General features: G+C 49.9%; 1 protein-coding gene across 3 annotated transcripts in view; it reads right to left on the bottom strand.

Annotated features, from left to right (window-relative positions):
- ARID1A (AT-rich interaction domain 1A) overlaps window positions 1-24,149 on the bottom strand; it is a 57,515-nt gene extending 33,366 nt beyond the window's left edge. The window contains exons 1-2 of one of the 3 annotated variants that reach the window (XM_017831105.1): window positions 22,999-24,149; window positions 293-505 (exon numbers count right to left, since the gene is read on the bottom strand). In XM_017831105.1, the coding sequence (XP_017686594.1) occupies window positions 293-505; window positions 22,999-24,108 (1,323 nt within the window). In that variant the 5' untranslated portion in view covers window positions 24,109-24,149. Of the gene's footprint in view, window positions 1-292; window positions 506-20,938; window positions 21,250-22,998 lie in introns of those variants that run through there. The other 2 variants (XM_017831104.1, XM_017831106.1) reach the window with 2 other exon arrangements.
- Between the last annotated feature and the right edge of the window lie 249 nt (window positions 24,150-24,398).

Below are 24,398 nucleotides of genomic sequence, written 5' to 3'. Positions count from 1 at the left end.
TGTGTCTTTAACACAGCACAGCGGAAAGAGGATCTCCCTCCCCTCGCTATTTATTTTTCCCTTGTTGGATTCGCTGCTCTGCTGCTGCTTCTCTTGGAGACGAGGATTCCACAGGTCCTCGGGTGTCGATCACACCTGGATCCAGGTGTGGGGCAAAATGCAGCCTAAAGAAATGCCATTTTGCCTAAATAACCGGTTCCAACCCGGCAGAACGTGATCCCTTCAGAAGACACAGCATTTTGTTGTTCTTTTCCCTGCTGTAACAGAGACTACAGAAGACCAGGTGCTCTACCTGCTGTGCATATGAGATGCTGCCCATCGTACTTTGCGTCCTGCTTTGCATTCCCATGGGATATCTCTGGGGAGTCTGTGGCCCATAGGGCTGTCCTGGGTAGCCATGTCCTTGCTGTGGCCCCGCCTGAGGTCCCTGCTGTTGTGTGTAGGGGTTGTTCCCTCCGTAGGGCTGTGGCCTCATCTTCCCCATCTGATCCATCGGGCTCGAGGGCTGCAAGGCAAGTCGTGACACGTGATGTACATCCAACACTACAGGAATTGCTCCCGACCTCCCAAAAACCCCAGAAGAAAACTCCAACAGGTCGGCGCGGGGAAGAAGCTGCTCATCTCCCCCTTCCCAGCTGCTAAACTCCAACATTACAGTTGGAATTACAGCAGGATTCCTGCTGTCCTTTCAAACCCACAGATGTTTCGCCAAGAACAAACCCAATGAGAAGTCATTTAATGCTGACATATCTCCCGTGGCAGGACAGGGAAGGAGGATCATTAAGAAAGATGAATTATCAGTGTAAGCGGCTTTTCCCCATAGCAGGTAGTAGTTTAATGTCCAGATATCCCACAACAAGGTAAATTTGGGCTGGAAATTTAAATATTCACAAGAAACACTGCTTTTTTCACGTATAACAAGGTCTCCCAAAACACTACAGGCTGTTAATTTACACTTATGCATTTCAATTAATCCACACTGATGCAGTGACGCCGGTCAGTGCTACTGACATCCACAGCAGTTTTATTTTTGCCTTTTTTTTTTTTTACATGTGCTTTGTTTCTGCTGCCTTTTGTAGAATAAAGAGTTCTGAATGGAATTTATTTGGATGCACGCAAAAAACACTTTGTCAGCCTTGAAAGTCAGCTCCCTGAGCTTTAGAGCTGAGACAAGACAAGTGAATAAATGCAACTTTCCTTGGACTTCCTAATCTGTGCTACCCCTGCCTGGAGCCAAGACGTGGGAATAGTCAATCAGATTTCCTGAAAGCACCATAAACCTCAAGACTATAAACCTCAAAACAGAGGGGTTTTTCTACCTTGGCAGTGCTGTTCCCACACTAAAGGAAGGGCTGTTTTGGCATGGTGACCTCTAAATGAATCCCAGTACAGTCCTTAACCTCCACCATTTGGACTGAATGGGAATCCTTCCCTGATCTCCTGGTGACCTAACTAATACCAATTAGATGTTTTCCACCAGATCACCATGACAATGGACTCTCTATTACACCATCCCTTCCTGCCACAAGCCCTGGGGTGGTATTTGTACAGATCCACCCTCTCTAGCTGAGCTCAGGTGCTTGAGGAGTGGCACTACAGGTCTGCACAAGCAAATATCACACACAGCCAGCTCTGGCTGGAAAATCTGAAGAATCCCGGAGACCAGAACAGGATTTCACTCATGTTTGCCGAATCCACCCTCCCAGGGAAAAAAAAAGTTCTTGCAGTATGCTACACTTCAGAAAATCCTACCCCAAGAGCCAGCACAGCTTGAAGCCCCAGCACACAGACCCTGTGAACATTTGTTTGACCAGCTGTCTGCTGAGTTTGGCTGCCAGCAGAGGCTCAGCCCCGAGCCCACAGCAACACCGAGCCAGAGGGGCACCACAGGGAGTTAATGGTGCTCTGGTGGGGCAACAGCAGCTGGGCCATGTGAGGGATTTAATGGGGATGGCAGGAAAAGCACCCCGTTATTGGGAAAAGGGGGGCTGCCCGCTCAGTGGAAAGCAGGCTCCCCACACCAACATGGCACAAATCAGTCAAGAACCAGGTCCAAGTCCTCTACTCTACTCCAGCCCAGCTTCAGACACCCACAGAATCATAGGATATGCTGAGCTGGACCCACAAGGATCATGGAGTCCAACTCCCTGCACAGGACACCCCCAAGAGTCACACCATGTGCCTGTGAGCCTTGTCCAGATGCTCCTTGAGCTCTGTCAGGGGCGGTAAAGCAAACATCCCTGCAAACACAGCATCTGCCATCCTGTGGAACCTGCTCCCAAACGACCCTGTGCATGGCACTGGTGTGATTCTCCCTCCAGAGGCGGATTTTGGATGCCCTTCCATGCTCAGCTGTGCTCATGTTCCCATTCTCCTCCACACTGATACTAAAACAGTTCTGAAGAAGTTGTATTTCGTGTTTTGTGTTCAAGTTACCACAGATGCTGCTGCTGCTGAGGAGTAACACAGACACAGGCTGCAGGACTCCAGGCTCCTTCTCCAAGGAAGCCCCAGATCCCTGTACTCCACACCCAGAGCCCACACAGGGTTCTGTGCCTGGCGCTGAAAAGGAGCTTCCATTCATGGGGGCAGAAAAAAGAGCTCTTTGATGGCTCTGGTTGGAATCCTCAGAGCTACAGGGCTCAATCCTGAATGGAGCACCCATGTGGAGCCCCCATACACCCTAAAGGATGCAAATTGTGTTTACATCTTCCCAGCAATTGTTGCTAATGCTTCCCCAGTCCTGCCTTGTGGGTATCACCTTACATTACTGACATCTTCTCCCTCCCCACATTATCTTCTTTGGTATGTAAAAACAGGGCCACCAGGAGGTTTCCCAGCCCCTGGCTTTTGACTTCAACCTCTCTCTCACCACCCCCAAACACACACATCCTTCCTTCCACCTGATAAAGTGCAACTTTGGGGTTACTGACTAAATATTTCAGCATCTTTTCCGTTTGTTACTTGCTTCCTCCTGGTTATAACTCACCTCTGCAGGTAGCTTCTCAAATACATTCCTTTTGAGGGATTTTGGTTTTTAATTTTATTTTTTTTTAAATACACTCAGACCACATGCTGCCACACCTCTGCACTGATTTTCTTGCCTGTGGTCACCCACAACAGTAACCATCTCTTCAGGAAAGAGAGAAACAAGGTGAGGATTCACTTTTTCATGACTCCTACAGGAAGCATGACGAATGCTAAAAAACTCCCAAGAAACATTTGGAACTTTATGCAGCCATTTAAAAAAAAAAAAAAAAAGAAGAAGAAGAAGAAGAGAGGGAAGAAAAAAAACCCAAAACACAAACCCCAAAGATATTTCCAGGATGTGACCAAGTCGTCACCTTGATTGCTCAGCGTAGGAGGACACAACAGTGCCTCAAACTGCCACCCTTCCAACAGGCCCCAGCACAGAGAAGATGCTAAAAACAAACACGAAGAGTATCTAAATTGCAGCCTTAAAGATAAAATTCTATCAACAGAAGAAATGTAAACGCCAATTAATCTCTAATGAGGGAACTATTTCATACACACGCTCCTGCAAGCCAACAGGCTAATTCGTGCTCCCCGGGGCTGCATCTCAAACGCTGCAACGTGTTGTTTCCTCCCTCAAAATATCCCACTAATTCAAAATATCCCACATCTCCGTCTTGCTGACGGGGCTTTAACTGCTCTCCACTTGGTATTGTTGCTCTGGCTCAAAGAGCCAACCATCAGGAAGCCTCCTTGAATCTGCTACCTCAATCCTTTTAGGCAGTTTAACTACGTGCGCCTCATGAAAAGAAAAAGGTTGAAACGCAGGGATGTGGGGATTGATCCAAGAGCTCCTGTGAAGGTGCTGGGAGGAGCAGAGGTGCTGCACAGCCCCTTTGTACGCCCGTGTCACACGAGCTGGGCCGAGAGGAAGCGATGCCTGCAAGAACACTTCAGGATTAATAAGGAAATACCAAACTCCGACTGCAAAAGGCTGGAAATTCTTCTCTGGACTGATACGTGGGAAATCCTTTCAATAGGAAACCACAGGAGTAGATTACTGTGATTACACTTCAAAAGCAAAGGCCCTGCCACAGAGAGACATAATTGAGAGAAAAGTGTTGCTCCTTGATCACTGAAGTCCAGACCCCCTGCTTACACCTCCCTGCATTCATAGAAATTGCTTCTATTCTCCCTCAATCCCGCTATCTCTGCTGTTGTGTAACACTGTCAAGTACCAAAACCTGGCAAAATATTGTCCTGCCACCAGTCAAACTTCCCAAAGGAGAGCTGGGTGGTTCTGTGTGTAATGAGAGCGACCGAACGCTGGTGCTCCAGGGAAACTGCTGAGCTTTTGGGAAAATTTTAGATATTTCTAGGCTAAAGAGTTTGTAACAGCAAGCCCAGAGTGAGCTTAAATTGCCGAGTTCAAAAGCTCTTCAAATCACTACGTGTGATGTGAAGGGTGTCAGACCCCTAAAATGAAGCAGCACAGGGAAATCAGCTCTTCTTCCAAACAACACCAGCGTTTTCCTTAAAAAACAAAAAAGAAAAGAAAAGCTTTAAGCAGACAAGAGGATTCCACAATAGTTCTTTTGAGATTTTGTCTGGTAGAAAAGAAATTTGGCCTCTTGAACGAGTAGTTTGGTTAAATTGGAGGGGACTTGCTATTGGTCCCAGCAGGAAAATGAGTAAAGGGAAGAGGCAAATCCCGCTTCGGAAGCAAGAGCCAAACCCTCCACAGCTGCACAGAAAAATGGAATTCTGACCTTCCCAGTTACCTTATTACGTATTTCTATTTTATTAGGCCAGAGGAAGAAAAGGAAGGAGAGTCATTTACTGAACTCTCCAGTTTCAAATCAGCATCATTCAACTATTGGCAAATGTGGGGTGCTGGCCACAACTGGTTTCCTCGTCTGCCCCCTGAAAAAAATAAGAATGCCAAAAAAATAAGAGAAAAGCCCTAAGCCCTCACCTTGGCTCTTAAACCTTTTCCCGACCAGCTCCGTTGTCCGTTTTTTGTGATAAAAAAATAATAAAGAGCATTCCTGGCTGTTTAACCGAGAGAAGCCCTAATTGATTCCCACAGTCATTAACCTGCATTTTACCTCGGAGAGTGGTAGTTAAGGAAGTCGGCACTGCTATTTATAACTCATCTCAAATTGAGGGCAGACTGCCTAAAATCTAACACATCCCAGCTGTACTCCTGTTTGAACTGGGGCCAAGGGAATTTTTTAAAGCAATCTTGGCACTGAATGAATGACACCAACAGTATGAGCGCGCGTGTGGTTGTGTTGTGGTGACGTAGCAGTGGAGGTGGAAGGGGAAGGGGGGGCCACGCGCCGTAATCCCTCTCTCCCAAGCCCGGCTCAGCCCCGGCCGGCTCCAGAGCCGGAGCCGCCCACCCAGAACCAAACACAGGAAACGTCTTTTCCTGTGGAACGCCTTGAAGTGAGAAGCACATGGCTAATCTGCATAAAAAGCAAAGCCACACCAACTCCTGCCAGGAAGGTTAGTGCTCGTAATCTCTGGCCATGGAGCTGGCTGCCTGCGAGGACTTGGACCCGCGCCGGATAACCCAGAAAGAGCCGGGAACAGATGGGAAGGACCCCGGCAGCAACAGCCCCGCACGTGACGCGCCACATGGCCCCGCCAGCACCAACTATTGTTTGGCTACCGGTACAAAGAGGAGCCAGGCCAGGCCCGGGGAATCCAGTGAGAGGCAGCAGCTGCTCCCTGCCCACCGTCAGTATGGCTGGAGAACGGGGACCACCGGACCCCGGGGGGCTGGAAGTTGCAGAGCTGAGAAGACGCCGAGCGGCGCCGGTCACGGTTCACCCCGTCCCACAGGCTCAGGGAACCAACTGCTCACCTCCCCCAGGCTGGATCCACACGGGATCTTACTGCAGTGAAGAAACTGGGTCTTGTAGAAGAACGGGCTCTCAACTCGTGCCTCCAACCCCTCGTTACCCAAAGGCAAGGACGAGTGGTCTCGGCAGCCAGTGGAGCTACAAAGCACATTGCTGTGTTGGCTACAAAAACTGCATTAGTGATGGACAACGCTGGGAAAGGGGAGTTGTTTTCCCCAAGAATTTGTCAGCTGGGATTGTGGTCATGTTGGATTTAATCACTGAAAGCAGGTAAAGGAGTAAAAATACCCCTGCCCCCCCAACTGTCCTATGCTGTTCCAACCAAAAGCAATGACCTGGATGAAGCAGAAAAGCAGCGACAGCAGCAGCACCATAACAGGCTGGGAACCCCTACAATGGCTCAGGAACAGACCTGGGTTCAAAATCAGTTTTCCAGTGTCTTCCGCCCCATTGAAAAACACCAACCATGCCAAGGCAGGAAAGGGAACCTCCACAGGAGAGTCAAGAGAAACAGAGAATCACTCAGGAAAGAATATTTTGTCTTGATCACGAGGCTGCCAAGAAGCTTTATCAACCCAGCATTAGTGTCTCTAAAAACTATCCCTAATCAAACCCAAGAGGCTGCACTGACCTTTGCCATTTCTAGTATGTTCTGCATCCTCTGGAGTTACCAAGAGCTCAGGTTGCCATGACCCACCAGCGCTGGGTCAGGTCTTGGAGGTCTCAACCTCCAGCACTGCATCCACACTACTTCCAGGGACAGGAGATTCGATCTCCCACCTCTAAACTCTCCCCCTAAACTAAACCTCTGCCATATTTTTATGCCCAGGAGGCACTGTGAGAGTTACACTGCCTGCAGCATCAAGGCCAGTGCATTGAGCAAGACAAACCCCGTTTTCCATGTACTCCACAGTGACATTAAGTGTGACGGCACCTGCTCATAAAGCACAGGTCTCGTGAACAAGCATGAAACACAGGGGAGGTATTGCCCAAAGCTGGCACAAAGCCTTGGAGATCCACCAAAATCAACCAGGCCGTGGCAATTCCACCAGCTGACACCAGCAGTTACTCCCTTCTGCCAACGCACAACCAGGGCGATGCCACAACATCGCCGAAAGCACAACTAACAGAGAGGTGGGACACAACAACATCCAATGAACAACACAGGAGGCTTCAGCAAACCCTACTTTGAGCTGGTCACGCTCATGTTTGCAGTTCAGACACTTTCACACCCATCTGTCTCTTCCGAAACTCCACACACAGGTGACTCCAACTCCTCCATAAGCAGAGAAACGAGCACAAACTAACAACCATCCCCATTCAGGAGCAAACATGGTTCATCTTCCAGTGAGGGGCACTTTCATCTGATCTATTTAAGGTGCAACTGGCTGTGCTAAGGTCAACACCCCAGCCTGAACTCGCTGCCTTTTATAGCCTTCTGAAGGGCCAGTGTGCCGGGTCACGCTCCATTGCCCCTCTTCCCACGGTGGTCTGCTTTTCAAGAGAGACACAAGAGGCTGAGGGGAGGTTAAAGTGAAAATAAAGATCCCTCCTGTAGTAGATAAAGATGCTCCCAAAAGAAAACACCTAGAAAACCCCGTGGTAAACACTGCAGTGAGGTGTATCCACCATCTCACCAGGACAGTTTAAACGACAAGTATGTTTTCCTGAGAACATCACAGGAATGCACAGTTCCTGTTTTGTTTTCCCCCCCCCTCCCTTTTTTAACTTGAGAAATCCATTAACTTCCCTCAGTCCCTCAGCACCAGCAGGACAGCACACTGAGCCCATGCTGGCCCTGCTCAGCACCCACCAGTGACCCTCCTTGCCTTCTCTCTGGGGCAGCACCATCACTTTGGGAACAGAACTCCACTCAGGAAGCAGGACAGGATGCTCTGACTCACACCCATAAGCTTGGGAGTACCAAAACCTGACTTCTGGAACACAGTACAGCGTTACAAACGCTCATCCCTCAGAAACTTGCAGGACAAACACACTTTTACGTGAGCTACAGAAAAATACAACTCCCCCCTCCCCCCTACGACTGCCAGAATCTAACTCGGATTTGGATGCATAACCAGCAGGTGATGTATCACTGTCATCTCATTATCAAGGGCCAATGCAGATTGAAGTACTGGTTGCCAAAATAACTGACCTCTGCTCAACAGTTTCAGTTCTGCAACTGGAAGGAGCCTGGTTTTTCTTCTGACTTTTTCCAGTAGGTCAGAGTTTGACCGAAGACATTTTCTATTCCTCTAAACTCCTCCTAACACCCAGCCCTCAGAATAAGCTCATGACACCAACACAGAAGGAAAACAGGACGTTTTCTAAATTACCTCAGGCACCTGCTTCTATCTGGAGCTCCTGCAAACTTAAAAACTGCCCTGTTCAACGTCCATCCTTTCCTCGATCATTTATTACACCACTTTGGGGAGTGTAAATCTGCTGTAAATCCAGATGCTAAGCTGTACCAGTGGAAGAAGGATGAGTTTCTCCCAGCAGCCATCCTGTGACCTGTATCTCCCTGCTAAACACAATCCAGTAATTACCCATTAACATTTCTCAGCAAGAGCCCAGTCCACACATCTCGGAGGACTTTCCCAAGCACAGCTCTTACTAATATTCTTGTAATTGATTAAAACTGGCCAGAGTTTTGCTTACAGGATGTATCATTATGGAACACTTCATCCCTGAGAGAAGCTGATCAGAAGAAGGTGATGTGGTGGGGAAGTGAAATGAGAGTCACTCCTCAAACCCTCACTGGAAATAACCCCACAGGAGCCCACCCAGTGTTTGTGTCCAAGTACAAGCAGAGTTATCTTACTTTTTATTTTATTAAAAACCAGAGGGTGGGAAGGTGCCAAGCCTACCTGTGTTTTAAACCAAGTGCATTCACTGATTTCATCTTTCCTTCCCAGCCTGACTTTAAACAAGCCTTAACAAATTCTACAAATCCAGCTTACCAAGGCTCTGGATTTCAGTTCCTTTCCTCAGTCAGTTGATCTCTCTGACACGTGGCCACCTTAGTTATCACACCACATTATTCAGGCATCTCTCAGGACCCTTGATATAATATTTCAACCACTATCATATCTAAAGATGACACACAACTGGTTTTCTGCTATCTTCAGGATCTACTCAGAGGCAGAACAGGACATTTTTCTGGACTTGTGAAAAGCTGTCGTGCAAAAGGACCTGAAGCAAGATTTATGCTGTAAACACTGAGATGGGCTGACCTGGGAGAGGGGGAAACTCTGCTCTATGTTTATGCAAACCTTGTCCTCTCACAGCACCCTCCTCCTCCTCCTGGGATGCACAAGCAACACGATGGCTCCTCATGGACACCTCTCCAATCTGCAGGCCTGGGGCACATCCCTGTGGAAACAGCACAAGGGATCCCCCACCTCCTGAAAATTAGGCAACAACCAGAGGATTCATTCCCTTTCCCTCCATCTTTCTCTTGCCAGCACCACAATGATATGATGTGTCTGTAAGTACCTGAAGGGAGCGGGCAGAGGATGGACCAGGCTCTGCTCAGGGGTGCCCAGCAACGGGACAAGAGGCAACAAAAATGATGCCCATCATTCTGCCCATCTGCTCTGGGCAGAAAATGATCCCAGGAAGTTCCACCTGAACATGAGGAAGGAAGTTCTTTCCTGTGCAGTGACCAAGCACTGAACAGGCTGCACCGAGAGGGTGTGGAGTCTCCCTCACTGGAGATATTCCAGAGCTGTCTGGACACAGTCCTGCGCCACGTGCTCTGGGATGACCCTGCTTGAGCGGGGAGGTGGGACCAGATGACCCACTGTGGTCCCTTGAAACCTGACCCATTCTCTGATTCCGTGACTGAACATCCACGTTGTTCCAAAATACCACAGTGTAAGGCCTTTGCAGGGGCTCTGGGTTAGGGAACAGCCCAAAGCCTGAGCCTGCCCAGGGCATGGCTGGAAGACACTGTCCCTGTCTGACAGCCCAGCCTGGGCAACCTGGCTGGGCCATCAGTTCCTTCCTTATCAGACCCTGATGTGGGAGCAGGAGCTGAGAACCATTTAAATGGTTCTTTTACCATGGCAGGAGACCCTGATAAACATCATTTACTGACTTAACTACGGCCAAAATTAACAAAGGATTGCGATTCTTTTACAGTATCTGCAGACCAGTGAAATTTTCAGGCTTTTCCCAGCCAGTCGGGGTCAGATGATGCAGTTTGGTATTCAGACTGTGTGATCTCTGTATAATTCCTATATAATTTCTCCAATAATTTCATTTTAGGATGAAAACATAATTTCCTTCTATCCAAATAATTAGGTAACAAGCTACCCCTCACTCTCACACTTCAACTCACTTTAGAAGCACACTATTCAACCAACTTGCCCCAAGTGTCATTGTTTGCTCCTCCCAAAATCTGAGCGACACCAAGATGTAAAGAAAACTGCGCCTCAGCTCCATGGGAGATGATCCCAAGGACCATGTGACAGTTGTAATGAGGTGCTGTTCCTTTTAAGATGGAAAGAAACTTCCTTCCTGAATATTAAATCAGGCTTTAAGTTTAGCCAACCTCCTACGTCTGCTCTAATGAACTGGAGACAAGTCAACAAAAAGACGTTCAAGTGTCTCATTACAGCGTTTTCGTTCCAGGCCGACTTCCACGCTGCAAGGAGCAAAGCAGGCTCATGTTGTACCACAGAAATGGGACTGGGCCAAGAGCAAGCCATAAAAAAAGCAAGAGGAGGAAGGGCTAGGATGGAAGAGCAGAATTATACTGAGTGTTACCTCTTCTTAAGTGATCTCAGTCCGATCAGTACGAGAGCGGCTGTTCCAGATCACCAGAGAGTCACAAAATATTTGCTCCAAGCACTACTGAAAACCTGAAAGGGCTTCAGAAACCCCATAAATATAACCTGTGGCAAGCTTCAATCGCCCAGCTAATTCCCCAGAACCTTCCATTTCTTCTAAAACAAGCAGTGCTGATCTTATGGCCAAACGTCTTTTGCTACTGAACACAGTGGATATTTTCCAAAACTTTAGGTCTGAAGGAAGAACCCATGCAAGAGGTTCACTAGAGTTTACTTGCTAGAATAAAGCTGGTTTTATCAATTCATTAAAAACCCTTCCTGCACAGAAATCTGATGGGTGCTGGTGCACACTCCAGAGTTGATAAGACACCTCCAGCATGGCCTCCCAGCTTTCTAAAAAAATTCTTTCTAGCTCTTCATCCATAAAATGCAGCAGCACAGGTTTTACCCACCTGTGTCTGTCTGAAAGCTCCAACTGTATTTGAATATCTCATCACTTTGCAAATCTGTCTCATTTTACACCAGAATAAACGGAGGCTGAACAGACTCGACTGGACAGACAAACTCCCATGACCTCTTCCCACGCTGGGTTGGTGTGAGCTTAACCAAGGAGCCTCTCAGGATCAGGTCAGGGCTCCATGGTCCCAACTCTCCTTGCACACACAGCACTGTGTGAGAGAGAGGTACAGCTGCCAGAAGTGCCTCATCCCAGTTTGCAGAGTTCCATCTTCTCCACAGCAGCTGCTGCTTCAACAGGAGCTGCGTGTCGGGGCCTGTAGCTGCTCCAAGCCACGTCTCTGCTCCTGCAGAATAACTGAATTTATTTAAAAGCGTGTGTTATGGAAGACCAAAACGATCCAAGAAGTCTGAGGTTTGGGACGAAGCTGTGGGACAGACAGGCAATCCCAGTTTAAGTGAACACAAACCCTGTGCTCGCCATGCTCATCTCCCAGAATTCAAACTCACAGCTCCGTGCTGGACACCACCTCTGCTTTGGGATGGGGTTCTGTGGGTCAGGCAGCTCTAAGTGGCCAAAGGCACAGCCTCATTCCAGCCAGGAAGTTGGGATGAACAGCCACTGATTACCTCAAGTTTATCTCACACACCCCTGGGTCACAGGGCAGGAGGTGACTGTCACCACACACCATGTACTGCACTGGCACCAGTGTCACCTCATTAGGAAGCAACTTGGTAAATCCCAAACCCCCTCCCATCCCTTCTTACCCCTCTGTGTTTTATATCCAACACAAAACAAGGTAACAAAGCTTTGTTTTGCTAATAGAAAACAGAAAAGTTACTTCATTTCCCTTGTCATTACAGCAGCTGACAAATTTGGGTGCTATTTTTGTGGGTTTTATTGAGCCTTCTCTTATTTTAGCCTTAAAATTCAACCTCCAAGTCTCCACTTCGGTTCCACGGAACCAAAAATATTTAAAATAGCAGCAACGACAAGTTACCATCTGCATTTACCAGGGATGAGCTTGGTAACTTTATAGCAAACCACAACCAATCTCCAGTATTTATACCCAAAAGATCTATTTGCATCCAGCAAGCAGAGCTGCTGTCGTGCTTCTGTTGGGAAGAGGAGGTTGGGGGAGATGGAAAAAACGTAGGCAAGGAACTTGGAGCTGCAGCCAAGCTCCCAGACAGCAGGGAAGACTCTCCTGGAGCCTTCACTGAGCCAATGCTGTCATGATTCAGGTTCCTTACTCTTGGCAAGTCCAACACGGATCCCAAGCGACACAAGGTCATTGTTATTTAAAAGTACTAATAGTTAAAAAAAAACCAAAAAAAAAAGCCCACCAGGGCTTGGTTACAGTGATTTTTGAAGCCTGGTTCTGCTGCCCCACATTTGCTTCAGTCCTCGGGCTTTAATTTCACCCTCATCCAGAAAACCTCAGCTTTCTTTCCAGGCAAAATGAACAACGTGGGGAGTTGCTGAGCGAGTTACGAGGAGCGTGTGCTGGCAGCTGGGGAGAAGACACAAGAATTCCCAACTGTGCCAATGCCATGGGGGGAGGAGGAACAGCCAACGCTGCAAAGTCTTCACTGGTTTTAGGAACAGGTATAACGAGAAACCGTAAGACAACTCATATGAGAAGAGGAAGATGAGACATGACTGTACCTTGACAGCAGTGACAACTCTGAACGGTTTATTGCCGTTTACAGAGTGATCAGGTTTAAAGCTCACCTTAATTCCTGCTCCCCAATCCGCACAAGCATCGCTGTGGCCTTGACACAGTGCACTTCCAACACGCTCTGCATTCATCATTAAAGCCAGTAAAGCCACACTCTGAAGCTCAGCAGCAAATTATACCTTGGTCTCCTGGTACAACACACCTACTGAGTTATTCACACGAGCAGATTTAGCATCGAGCTCCAAGGAGGAGAAGGGATGGAAGGGTTAAGGGCCGAAACACAGCTGAAAGCTGAGGAGCACTGGATTGCTCTGGGATGTCTCACAGAACACTAATCACTTCATCTGATTTTAATTCCTGACACCAAATCAGCATATAGCTTTTCAAAGGAAATCTTGTCCTAGATTGCAAGGTAATCAATCACAATTAACGCGGAAACCAGCTTCTGCAACGCCGTCATGCCCCGCGAACCGAGCGGGAAGGACGGGGAAGGGGCTTAGAAGGATCTTTCAAGTACAGGCAGACAGGATAATTTGGGATAGGATCACACTGTCGGTGTCTTCTGCACACCCAAGAGCAGACAGCAGACAGCCAGGTGTTTTGCTTTTCTTCCAGAGCAAGGGCTGAACAAGAGGGGGGCTTTATGCCAATTCTACCATAAACATTCATCCAGGACCAGCCCCCTGAAAAGTCCCTTCCCCATTCATGTGCCCTATTCCAGGGGAGACACATTCTCCCCACAGGCTGCTAGAAACCACATTCCCAGGGAGATGCTTTTTCCTTAAGCCAAAGAAAACTGTCAAGAGGATGGTGCCAGACTCTGTTCAGTGGTGCCCAAAGACCAGACAAGGAGCAATGGCCGTAAACTAAAACATTAAAGTTCCATCTCAGCATGGGGCAGAACTTCTTTCCATGGAGGGTGTCAGAGCTCTGAACAGCTGCCCAGGGAGGGTGTGGAGTCTCCCTCTCTGCAGACATTCCAAACCCACCTGAACACCTCCCTGTTTCACCTGCTCTGGGTGACCCTGCCTTGGCAGGGGGTTGGACTGGGTGATCTCCAGAGGGCCCTTCCAACCCGTGATCCTGTGAAAACTGTTCTGGGTGCACATGCCCAGAGAGAAAGTCTGATCCAGCAGGGAGAGCATTAACCTGGATTCTGAGCTACGGCTTTGAGCACCTCTCTGAAGGTTTCCCATGTGCCCACCCACAGGAAAGGCTCCAGAGACGTGGAGAACTGCTCGTACGAGCCTTGCTGGTCTATCCCGATAGCCTGAAAGACTGGGAGATACTCTGATACTTAAATGCTTCCTATCACAACACTGTTCAATTGTCCACATATAATTTAAAGAAGAAAATTAATGTTCAACTCTGCTGTACGCAGAGTTCCCCTTCCCAGGGGATCCGAAGCACTGCCATCACCACAAATGACCCACAGAACAGTAAGTAAAGGAGTTTGGGGGGTTTTATAATAAAAAAATAAACCCCCCACCCACACAGTCCAAGGGGCAGGACTCCAGGACTTCTCAGAACACCGACACAACACGTGCAGCCACAGGACATTGAAAAAAAAAAAAAGGGCAGTTTCTGGACCACGTGATCACACTTGGTAAACTGGCCTTGAATGGGACGTCTTTTCCTTGATTAGCCATGCAAGCTCCAAAGTCAGAGATACTCAATTTGAAGAAAGAAAACCCCCAAGTTGTAACTAATTCCAGCACTTCCACTGTTTCAAAGGATCTTCTGCACAGAGATAAGAACTTTTGTTCAAACCCTTCCACCAGGAACGAGGCTGAGGGGAGACCACCTCCAGCCTGGCACTGGTTTAATTATTTACACAGAGTTAATGAATACCAGACTCTCCTCCTAAACTCGCACAGGGTGCATAGTCCTACAGTCATTTGGACTTTAAATCCATCATCAGACTGTTATGAAGTACAAAACTCCAAACAAGCCAACAGGAAGGAGCCCACACAGAGACCAGAGCGAGCCCGGTCAGCCCCGGGACCCTGGTGGAGTTCAGGTGGCAAAGCAGGACAGTCCAATCCCTCCAACGCAATTCCCACCTAGCACAGTAACCTGGAAGCACAGGAGACATTTTGCAACCTAACTAGTGAGTTTATCTCATGGAAACAGGGGCCAGGCAGAAAGCCACACGTTTGAAAGCAGGTTACTCCACACTTTTGCCTCTGCTCTCCATACCTAGAGAGCCAAGGACAACAAGAGACACGCAATTAAGATGATTTGAGTTGGAATATTTCCCTCATATCCAGCAAAGCACTGAGACATGGAGGCAGCTCCATCACATTCGTGGCTGCCTGGCCTGTGCTCAGGTGTAGCTGATCCTGTCCTGCAGCAGGACAGGGGGCTTGATGACCTTTCCAATTCACATCCAGACCTCTGTTAAACAAGGAAAACATCATCACCTACAAACACAACACCGGCAAGGAACCAACAGCAAGATCTGCCAGGCAGCACAGACCACACTGCACATCCTCCTCACCAAAAAGATCTAATTCAGTGCTGAAACCCAAACCAGAACAGGCATTTTCAGAGCAGGTACCCTCCCTCTCCTGTGCCTTGTGCTGCCCAAACCAGCTGTGGGCACTGATGGTGAGAAGGTACAAACCCACCGCCTACATTCCACCCGTGTTGTGGCCCGGCCTGAGCGTTTCCCAAAGCTCAGTCCCAGCTGGGGCAGAGCAGAGCAGGACCCCCATCACGTCTGGAGGTGCAGCTGGAGCTGTGGCCTGGACCCAGCTTCTCAAACATTCTTGCTGGTTATTCACGGGCAGGGTGCCAGAACGTGCTGACATCAGAAGGGAAAGGGTGACTTTCAGGGTTTCTCTCAGTCAGACCTGAATGAAATTGGAGGGGGGGGAAAGTACTTGTTTAACCCATTCATCCTCCCCCAGGGGAAATTCCAGAGTCCTCCAAACTTCAAAAGTTTCTCTCTGAGAGAAGAGTCACAGAATCTCTCAGGATGGAAAGTCACTGCTACCTTCGGCCACGGTCTGACACCAAAACCCTCTCTTCTCCCAGCCTCATCCAGGCTGTCACCATCACATCCCACCAAAATAAAGTCATCTTTGGTCCCCTCTGGTTCACCACAGAGCCAAGTGCACCTACAAAACACAGGGCAAGCAGCAGCTTCTGCTCCACACAGAGGAGATGTCAGCCACATCAGGGCTCCCCACAGATTCTCCAAAAACTACTCCCCAAGTCTGTACTGGAGCTTCCTGAACCAATTTGGGTTTAAGGTTAATTATCCAGGTGAAAGAGGAAGTTACTCAAGTTTAAAAAAAAAAAGGGGGGGAGAAAAACAAAATAAAAAGTTAATAGCAATTGAATTTGTCCTTGAAAGAGTTTCAATTACTAGAGCTGACTTAAGGAAATAATGACATGCTGGTTATTGCATGAAATGCCAATAACTGTAATGGAGCAGCAGCTTTTTCAGAGTTATTTACACAAACTGATTTTTCATGGGAATTTCATAGGAATTAACACACACACTCTAAATCTCCACTCTCTCACCCTCTCATAAAGAAATTTCTTTACCACACCTACAGAATGAACCAAGGCCCTTCCTGATTTGCTCCTACCCACTTTTGCCCCTTTTTTCTCCCAGAAAAAATAAAAAAGAACACGATTAGAAAATAGATTCCAGCTACAGTTATCATTTTACTCTGAGTACGTAAAGCAAAAGAAATATTTGCTGAGAAATTCTGAAGCAGCTTTTATGAAGTTTACCTGTTATTATGCAGCATCCTTTACATGTAACTACAGAAAGCTCATGCCCACGTCGTGTGAATACTTACTGAGCTGTCACTTAAACTCAGAAATACTCCAGAAAGTCACTGTGGCAAACCTGGAAATGCTCTTGGGGAAAAAAAAAAAAACACTCAAAAATGCTCAAGCTGCAGGACTGAACTGCTGAGTTACAACACTGGGAGTGCAGGTGCATGGAGGAGTAAGAACTGGGAACCCCTCCCTCATCCATATGTTAATATACATTATCATCTGATTAAGATGTGGAACTGGTAAAATATGTACAGGAGCTGAGTCCTGAGAGAAGCAGCTCCTCCTGTTCCAGGCCTGAGCGCTGCTTTAAGCACAGAACTACATTAAAAGGGTTTATTCAGCTAAAACCAGGGAGGAAAACTGGTCTCAAATCACAGGATGAGCCTCAGAAGACCCATATCCCCACTCTCCACCCTGTCCCGGCCCTGGTGCCTCACCTTGGCACGTTCCCACAGGAGCATCTCAGCTGCTCCCACTGAGGAAAAGTCGCTGTGAGAACTTCAGAGCCCACATTCCTCCTCTGAGCACCAGGGAGAAACAAAAGGCTGCCTGAAACCCAGTTCCTGCAGAGCCTCTGCCTGAAGAACCGCAAGCGGCAGAGAGGACTTTAAATTTAGGATTGGAATTTTACTGGAATCGGTTCAGGAACACAGCACGGTCCTCCCGAGCTCCCAGAAAGCACACCCAGCCTCTCTTCAACTGAGGAACTTCCCTGTTTTCCAGCCACTGAAGGGAAAAAAAAAAAAAAAAAAGGCAGCAGCTCCTCTGGTGTCACCCCAGAGCAGGCAGGAGGGACCCAGACACAGCAGTTCTGGTCCAGTGTGCCAAAGAAAACAGCTTTTTGCCTCCAATCCCACCTGTCATTCACTTCCAGCTGGAGATTTATGGCTCTGGCTAACAGACATCCAGCACAGTTTTCCCACTGCACATTCATAACCCCCGGATAAATTAAAGCCTGAACTTTCTCAAATCAGCACATGACACAAAAAAACTTCTGCAGGACTTCTCAGAAACTTATTTTCCCAGCAAAGAGGCATCCTTCCTTTCTTTTCCACCAGAACAAAAGGGGAAATATTATTTTCCATCCTGGCTGATGGTTTAAGGACTCTTCCAGAAGAAAAAGCCAGTGGCCATAAGTGCAACGCTAAATACTGACAAGTTTATCTTTTCCATCCTCCCTCCACCACTTTAATGCCTTCAGTTTTTGCTTTGCTGTCTCTGCTCCTTGAGAGTTTCCAACATTCCTGGCAGGAATTGGGCAATGGCACGCTGATGAGCTTTTCCCCAGAGCAATCCATCACACAGTAGTTGCAATTCAAAAAAAGAAACCAAACTGACTCGACAAAGAATTTCAAATACGCCGAGTAAAAACTGGAAAGGGCATCTTTCTCCTCTAATATTTTAATTACTGAGAGCACAGATGCAAGAGGGTAAAAAACAGGATTTCTGACTGGTGGTGTTGCTTTGAAAAGAGTAGGGAGAGAAAAATGGTGGAAAAGTCATGTATGAGGTAACAGATAAAACCAACAGCTGCACTATTTAGCCTAATTTTAGACATTATTTTCTCTCTGAAGGAAAGCTGCCGGGTTTTTTTAATACAGTCTTCATGGAACAGGGTCTCACTTCTGTAACACAGTACTCATTGACCAGAGTTCTCAAATAAGTCAACAGAAAAAACCCAAAGTATTATGAACACAGGAAGCTGATGAGAACAGCAAGACACGGCTTTATAACAGCACATTTGATTCTCATGCCTCCCCCAACCCCAGTTTCTAATATTATTTAAGAACAGGGAAGAAGCTGTGCCAGCTTGTTGAAGGAAAACAGGAAGTTTTCCTGTTTTCAGAAACAGGAAACAGAAGTTGCAGCAGGTAAAAGGAATTAAACTGGACAGTTTTAGGAAACTGCTAAGCAATCTAGCCAAAAAAAAAAAAAAAAAAGGCCTGAAAGTCAACCATAAAACCTTCCAGAAAACACATTTCCGTCTTGCAACCAACAACATGATTACAAGAGAGACACCAAAGGTAGAAACCCTCCCCTAACCCAGAAAATAAATAAGGATTCACAGAGCAATTCAATTAAACTTCATAAAAGGCAGTAGGCAAGCCTTGCTAACCCCATTTCACCACAACAATCAGGTGGTTTGTCCCAGGTTTCCCAGTAAACCGGGGGTGATAAGGGCAGGAAAAAATAAAAGCTCCAGCTGAGAGTCAGGATTGAGGTTTATTGTCCTGTATCCTACACACATCCTGCCTGAAAACACTGGAAACCTCAAAATTGGGCATCAAGGAGATGATACTGCAGGAAACAAGAGATTTTAAGAGAATCAGGCAACTCTTAGTTTATTTCAGAGAGTTTAAAAAGACAAAGCAGCAAAACCTCCAGTGTCCACACCAGAATTAACAAGACCTTAACAACAACAACAAAAAAATCAAACTAGCACAATATTCCTGCTTTTTCTAAAACAGCCAAGCCCTAAAATCACTCATTCAGAGAAAAGAAGATGCACCACACTCCTCTTTGTTGGAAAGCTCCAGTGCACAGCACACAACTCGAGGGCTCCTGACTTTACAATGCAAAGCAAGGAAAAACCCTGCACGAGCCAACAGGAGCCAGGTCCCAATTTCCCATTCCAAGACATCACAGCTCATTGGCAGCACAGAGCCATTTGGTGCCAATTTAGTTTAAAAACCATATTTCCAACAACATTTTTCATGCCTCACTTGCTACTGAAGTTGAAATCTAAGTCAACAAAAAAGAGCTATTGTATGGCAACAGGCCCAAAAGCTTTTTCTTTTTTTTTTTTTTTTTTATTAACATGATTTTTAAACTGCTTTCACTGAACTTAAAACAGAGGCCCAGAGATGTCAGGGCACCTATGGGGAGGTTATCCAAGATGTCAATGTTTAATGTGATCCAAAGGCTGCTCCCATTACAGGAGACACTTTGTTGTAGCCCAAGCACGTGCCACAAGAAATGCCCATCTATTAAAGGCAGGGAAATCCTTTCACTCAAGCAATTTCCTTTAAATCCCAAGACACTGGGAAAAAACAGTGTATTATTAAGGGCTGCCACATGCTCTGAAGGGAAGGGGGTGGAAACAAATCCATGGGAGAGCTGGAAAAACTGAAAACTAGAATCCCCGGCCTGGTTTCTTACGAGTCATTCCCACAGCAAACCACGGATTTCTCATCCCACACAGCCATCCTGATCTCTTGATCCTGCTCCGTGTTTCCCAGCTAGAAAGGTCATCCAGAAAAAAAACACAAAGTCCTCTCTCTCTCAGTCCCCAAAAACGTGGAGCATCCTTGTCTTCGCTGGGCTCCCACTCAGCACCACCTCCCCGGGACAAGCTGTGAGTAAAGTTCCATCAGGGTTACTCCCCAGAGCCCACCTGGTGCAAGTGACTACGCTCACTTTACTACAGGGAACACTCCACTCGAACAACTTTCACGCCAGAAATTACTTTGCCTTTTTTTTCAGGAGCAAAGCGACGAAACCCTCCTTACGGCATCACTCGGAATTCCCGAGGAGCAGCAGGAATTAAAGGCACCATCCTGCTTCTCATGCCCAAACTCGGGTTTACGACCCCAAGGATTCCCGAGGGGAGGAACCCCGTGCTCTTCCCACATCCTCTTCTCCCAGCCTGCACCAGGAGATGTTCTCTGTGGGGTTATTGTCAGGTGAGTCCCCCTCTGCTCCTGCTCTCCCAGAGTTTCTCAGAAGTTTGGGTGGGAAGGGCCCGCTCTGCTCATCGCTGTGCAAGACAAAGAGAAGACACAAAGCTTTAAATTCTCCCAACCCATGGAACTGAGGAGTACACAGCCCAAGGAGGCTGTAATTTAGGGCTGAAGTATTATTATTAATCAACCGTTTCTTGTGGGCAGCCCAGATGACACGTGGAAGCTTTTTTCATTAGATAAGTTCTTTTTCCAGCAGGAAGGAAAAAAAAAAAAAGGAATTGTCAGTTTGAGTCCAATAATCCTTGGCACAAAAAGAGTTGGGGGGAAAGTCATTTGGTTTTTGGGACAGGGGAGTTGTTGGTTTGCTTTTTATATGCACTGTTTGTACCTCATCAAGTTCAACTAATTCTCAGAACAACTATTCATTAATAATTCCAGTTTATGGGGCTACTTAATCAGATATTATTAATTCACAACATATCAGCAGCTCGTGGAATCAAGTGAAATTCATTTTCCAAGACAAAATAAGCTTCCTTTCCAAATTTGTACCAGAACACTGACAAAAGTGAACTGTAGGAAAACACCTGCTTGAAAAGTTCAACCAGTATTTTAGCACACATTTTATCTAAACTGAGACTTTTCAGGATACACAAAGCACCTTAGAAGTACTTCGTACTTACAACTATGACATTTGTCCAAATGTATTGCAGGAATATGTGACCATATTGCCAAGGAGCTGAAATCTTCCCTGAGGATACTGGAACACTCACTACCGGTCACCACTGGACGGTTTGATGGCCCCAGCAGAGAGATTTGCTCTCTTGGAGAGCAGAATTCCAACCTGACAGAAAAGCCAACCCAGAAACTCAAGATGCTGCAGCAGACGGTGCCTTTGGTAATAAAGGAACAAAAATTAAGCCATTTTCAGATCAGCACAAGAGAAGTTCCGAGCAAGAAGGGAAACTCTGCGTGTCACCCCACATGGTATCAAATGTCTCCGACCCCAGCCTGAAGTTGGAGCAAAGTACACAGAATGAAAAGGGAAGTTTCAGTCCCACAGGAGGCCACGACAGGCCTCGGAGATGCACATCTGAGCACGGAAAGGAACCTGGTTTTCATCAAGGTTTCCAGATACAGATACAACCACCTCTTCTCCCCGTATCTAAAATGTCTGATGTATACATTGTATTGCATTCACCTCGTTTTCTGGCTATCTGTACTCCAGCAAACAGAGAATTCTACACATACAATGATAAAGACAATTCTCAGGTTTGTTTTTCTTAGTTTCACTCCTCTGAAAAGCCAAGAGTTGTGACACTACTGAGCCTGACCACAACCAGCACCTGAGTGTCTGTAGTAAGTGCCTTTATTTATGGAGGGAAAGAGACACATCAGTGCTCACTCAAAGTAAGTCAAAACGTGCCCTAAGACACACAGCTGGAGGCTCCTGTCCCGCATCAAAGCCCTGCTGGACATAAACTGGTAATTCTTGGTAACTGACCATTTTCAGTGTTTTGGCCACAAGTTTGGTTCTGATTGTTTGGGGGTTTTTCCTTCTTTAGGCTGTAACACACCCCAGAACCCCCCACCATCTCCCATCCAATAGAGAACCCAAACAGCCCCAGCTTTGAAAAGGGCCAAAACCAGGCAGGAACAAACGCATCCTCAGATCCATCAAAGAAATCATTTATACCGAGAGGGAAAGTCACATAACCAAAATAAACAGCAAGCCCATTGTGCGGAGCAGCCCTGCCACCGTTCCGACAACACAGACTCTATTCCAGGCTGAACCCAACATCACAAGGAAAATAAACCCAAGGTACAAACAAAGTGCCACCGCCTCCCGTTTTGTCCGGGGCACGGAGCAGCGGGGGCAGAGGGATGCGGGGCTCAAGGTCACGGCGGGGGGGATGCGGGGATGGGGCGCGGGGCTGCCCCGTCCCGGGGCTGGCGGAGGAGGCGAGTGTGGAAGTTTATGAGCTCATCAGGATGGTTGTACCATTACATCAGAGGCAATTATAAATGGCCAAGAGCAGGGGATGGGGAGCCAATCAGATCACAGATGGGATGTCAACCTAAGACCAACTGTCTCCTGGCTTTGACAGAAGGATTTTACCTCCATAATTCAAATCCCAAACCCAAGCGATCCGCACTCGCTGCTCCCATCGCCCAGCTCCCCGCCAGCGCTCCCGCCCCGGCCCCGCGGCCCCTCCGCCCGCCCCGCGGCCACCGCGGCCCCGCCGGACCCTCGCGGCCCTCCCCGCCCCGCCGGACCCCGCCGGGCCCCGCCGAGGGGTGCGGGACCCCCCCGCCCCGGGGACGGCGCCCGGGGGTCGCGGGGCCGCGGGAGAGGCGGCGGCGCTGCCGGGGCCACGCGTTGTCCCCGGGCGCGCCCTTCGCCGCCCCGGCCCCCCGCGCCCGGCCCCGCCGGCCCCGAGCCGCCCTCCCCGACCCGCTGCCCCCCGCCGGAGCCCCCCGGGGCCGGCGGGGACCCCCGGCGTGCGGGCCGGCCGGGGAGCCCCGCACAAAGGCTGGGGAGGGAGAGGAGGAAGGGAAGGCGGCGAGGCAGCCATTTTATAGAGCGAGCGAGCAGCACAGACAATGGCAGCGCCCGGCAGCGCCGGCCCGGCGGGGGGACCCGCGGGACAACCGCCGCCGCCCCGAGCCCCCCGAGCCCCGCGACCCCCGCGGCCCGTGCCCGTGCCCCCCACGCCCGGCCCCGCGCGGCCCGGCCCGGTACCTGCTGGCTCCTGCCGAGGGTCTGTCCCCCGCCGCCTCCGCCGCTGCTCCCGGGGCTCATGGGCGCGTGGTGGCTCCTCGGCGGGGCCCCGCCGGCCGCTGCTCCCCAGCCCTGGCCGCTGCCCCCGCCGTACTGCGAGACCATGTCGGCGGCGCCCTTGGCGGCGGCCGCCCCGTCCTGCGGCCCGGCGCTATAGTCGCCCCCGGGGTAGCCCTGGTAGGCGCGGGCGGAGCTGGGGGAGGTGAGGAGCTGGTTGAGGGTGGGGGTGGCCGTGGGCTGCGGGGTGGTGCCCCCTCCTCCCGCGCCGCCGGCGGCCGAGGGACCCATGACCCCGAAGCGCTGCTGCTGCTGCTGCTGGAAGGCGGCGGCGGCCGCGGCGGCCGCGGGGGACTTGGCGGCCGGCGGCGCGGAGCCCCGGGGGGAGCTCAGGGCGTAGGCCTGGGGGGGAGGCGGGTAGGAGCCGGCGCTGCGCCCGGCCGCGTAGTAGGAGTTGTACTGGTGGTTGGGGAAGCCGTGCTCGGCCCCGGCGCCGTGCGAGTTCTGCGGAGGGGGCGGCCCCGCGGGGGCTCCCGCCGGCCCCGGGTAGTTCTGCTCCAGGCCCCCGCTCTGCAGCGCTGCCATGCCAGGGCTTTGTTGTCCGCCATGTTGGTGGAAGGCAGCGGCGGCGGCGCCCCGGCCGTAGGGCTGCCCGAAGCCGTAGGCTGGCGGGGGCAAGGCGGCCGGGTGGGAAGGGGGCGGCTGCTGCTGCTGCGGCGGCGGCGGCTGCGGCGCCCCCACCCCGTCGCTGCCGCCGCCGCCGCCACCGGGCGGCTCCGGGAGGTTATTGTTCAGGGTGGCGGCGGCGGCGGGCCTGGGGCCCGGGTTCCCGTTCGAGCTCTTCAGGTCGGACTCGGCCCCTGCGCCCCCTCCGTTGCTCTCGGCCCCGTCCTGCAGCTCCTTCCCCGACGGGCCCTCGCTCTCCGCCTGCTTCTCGCCGCGCTCCGCCGCCGCCGCCTCACCCCCCGCCTCCTCCGGGGGACAATCCCGCTGCTGCGCCTCCGCTTTCTTCAGCTCGGATGGAGCCGGGGCGCCCAGGCTGCTGGCGGCGGCGGGGGCGACCTGAGCAGCCATGATCCCCCCCCTCCCCACCCAGCCACCCCCCCGGACCGGTCCCCCCGAGCTGCTCCCTGCCTGGCCGGCCGGCGTGAGGCCTCGCTGCTCTGCTCTCCCCGCTCAGGCGGCGGCGGGCGGCTCTTCAGGGCAGCGGGGGCTCATTCCCCCCCGGCCTGCTCGGCGAGGCGGGGAGGGCTCCGCTGGGCTGGGCTTCCCGGGGCCTGGCCCCGCTGTACCTCCTCGGTTGCAGCCGGCGGAGAAAGGGGAGGAGGAGGGAGTGGGGGGGAAGGTGGAGGAAAGGGGGGGTG

This window comes from Lepidothrix coronata, unplaced genomic scaffold, assembly GCF_001604755.1.
Source record: "Lepidothrix coronata isolate B3197 unplaced genomic scaffold, Lepidothrix_coronata-1.0 Scaffold187, whole genome shotgun sequence".
NCBI lineage: Eukaryota > Metazoa > Chordata > Aves > Passeriformes > Pipridae > Lepidothrix > Lepidothrix coronata.
This window is presented reverse-complemented; position numbering and strand designations above follow the sequence as displayed.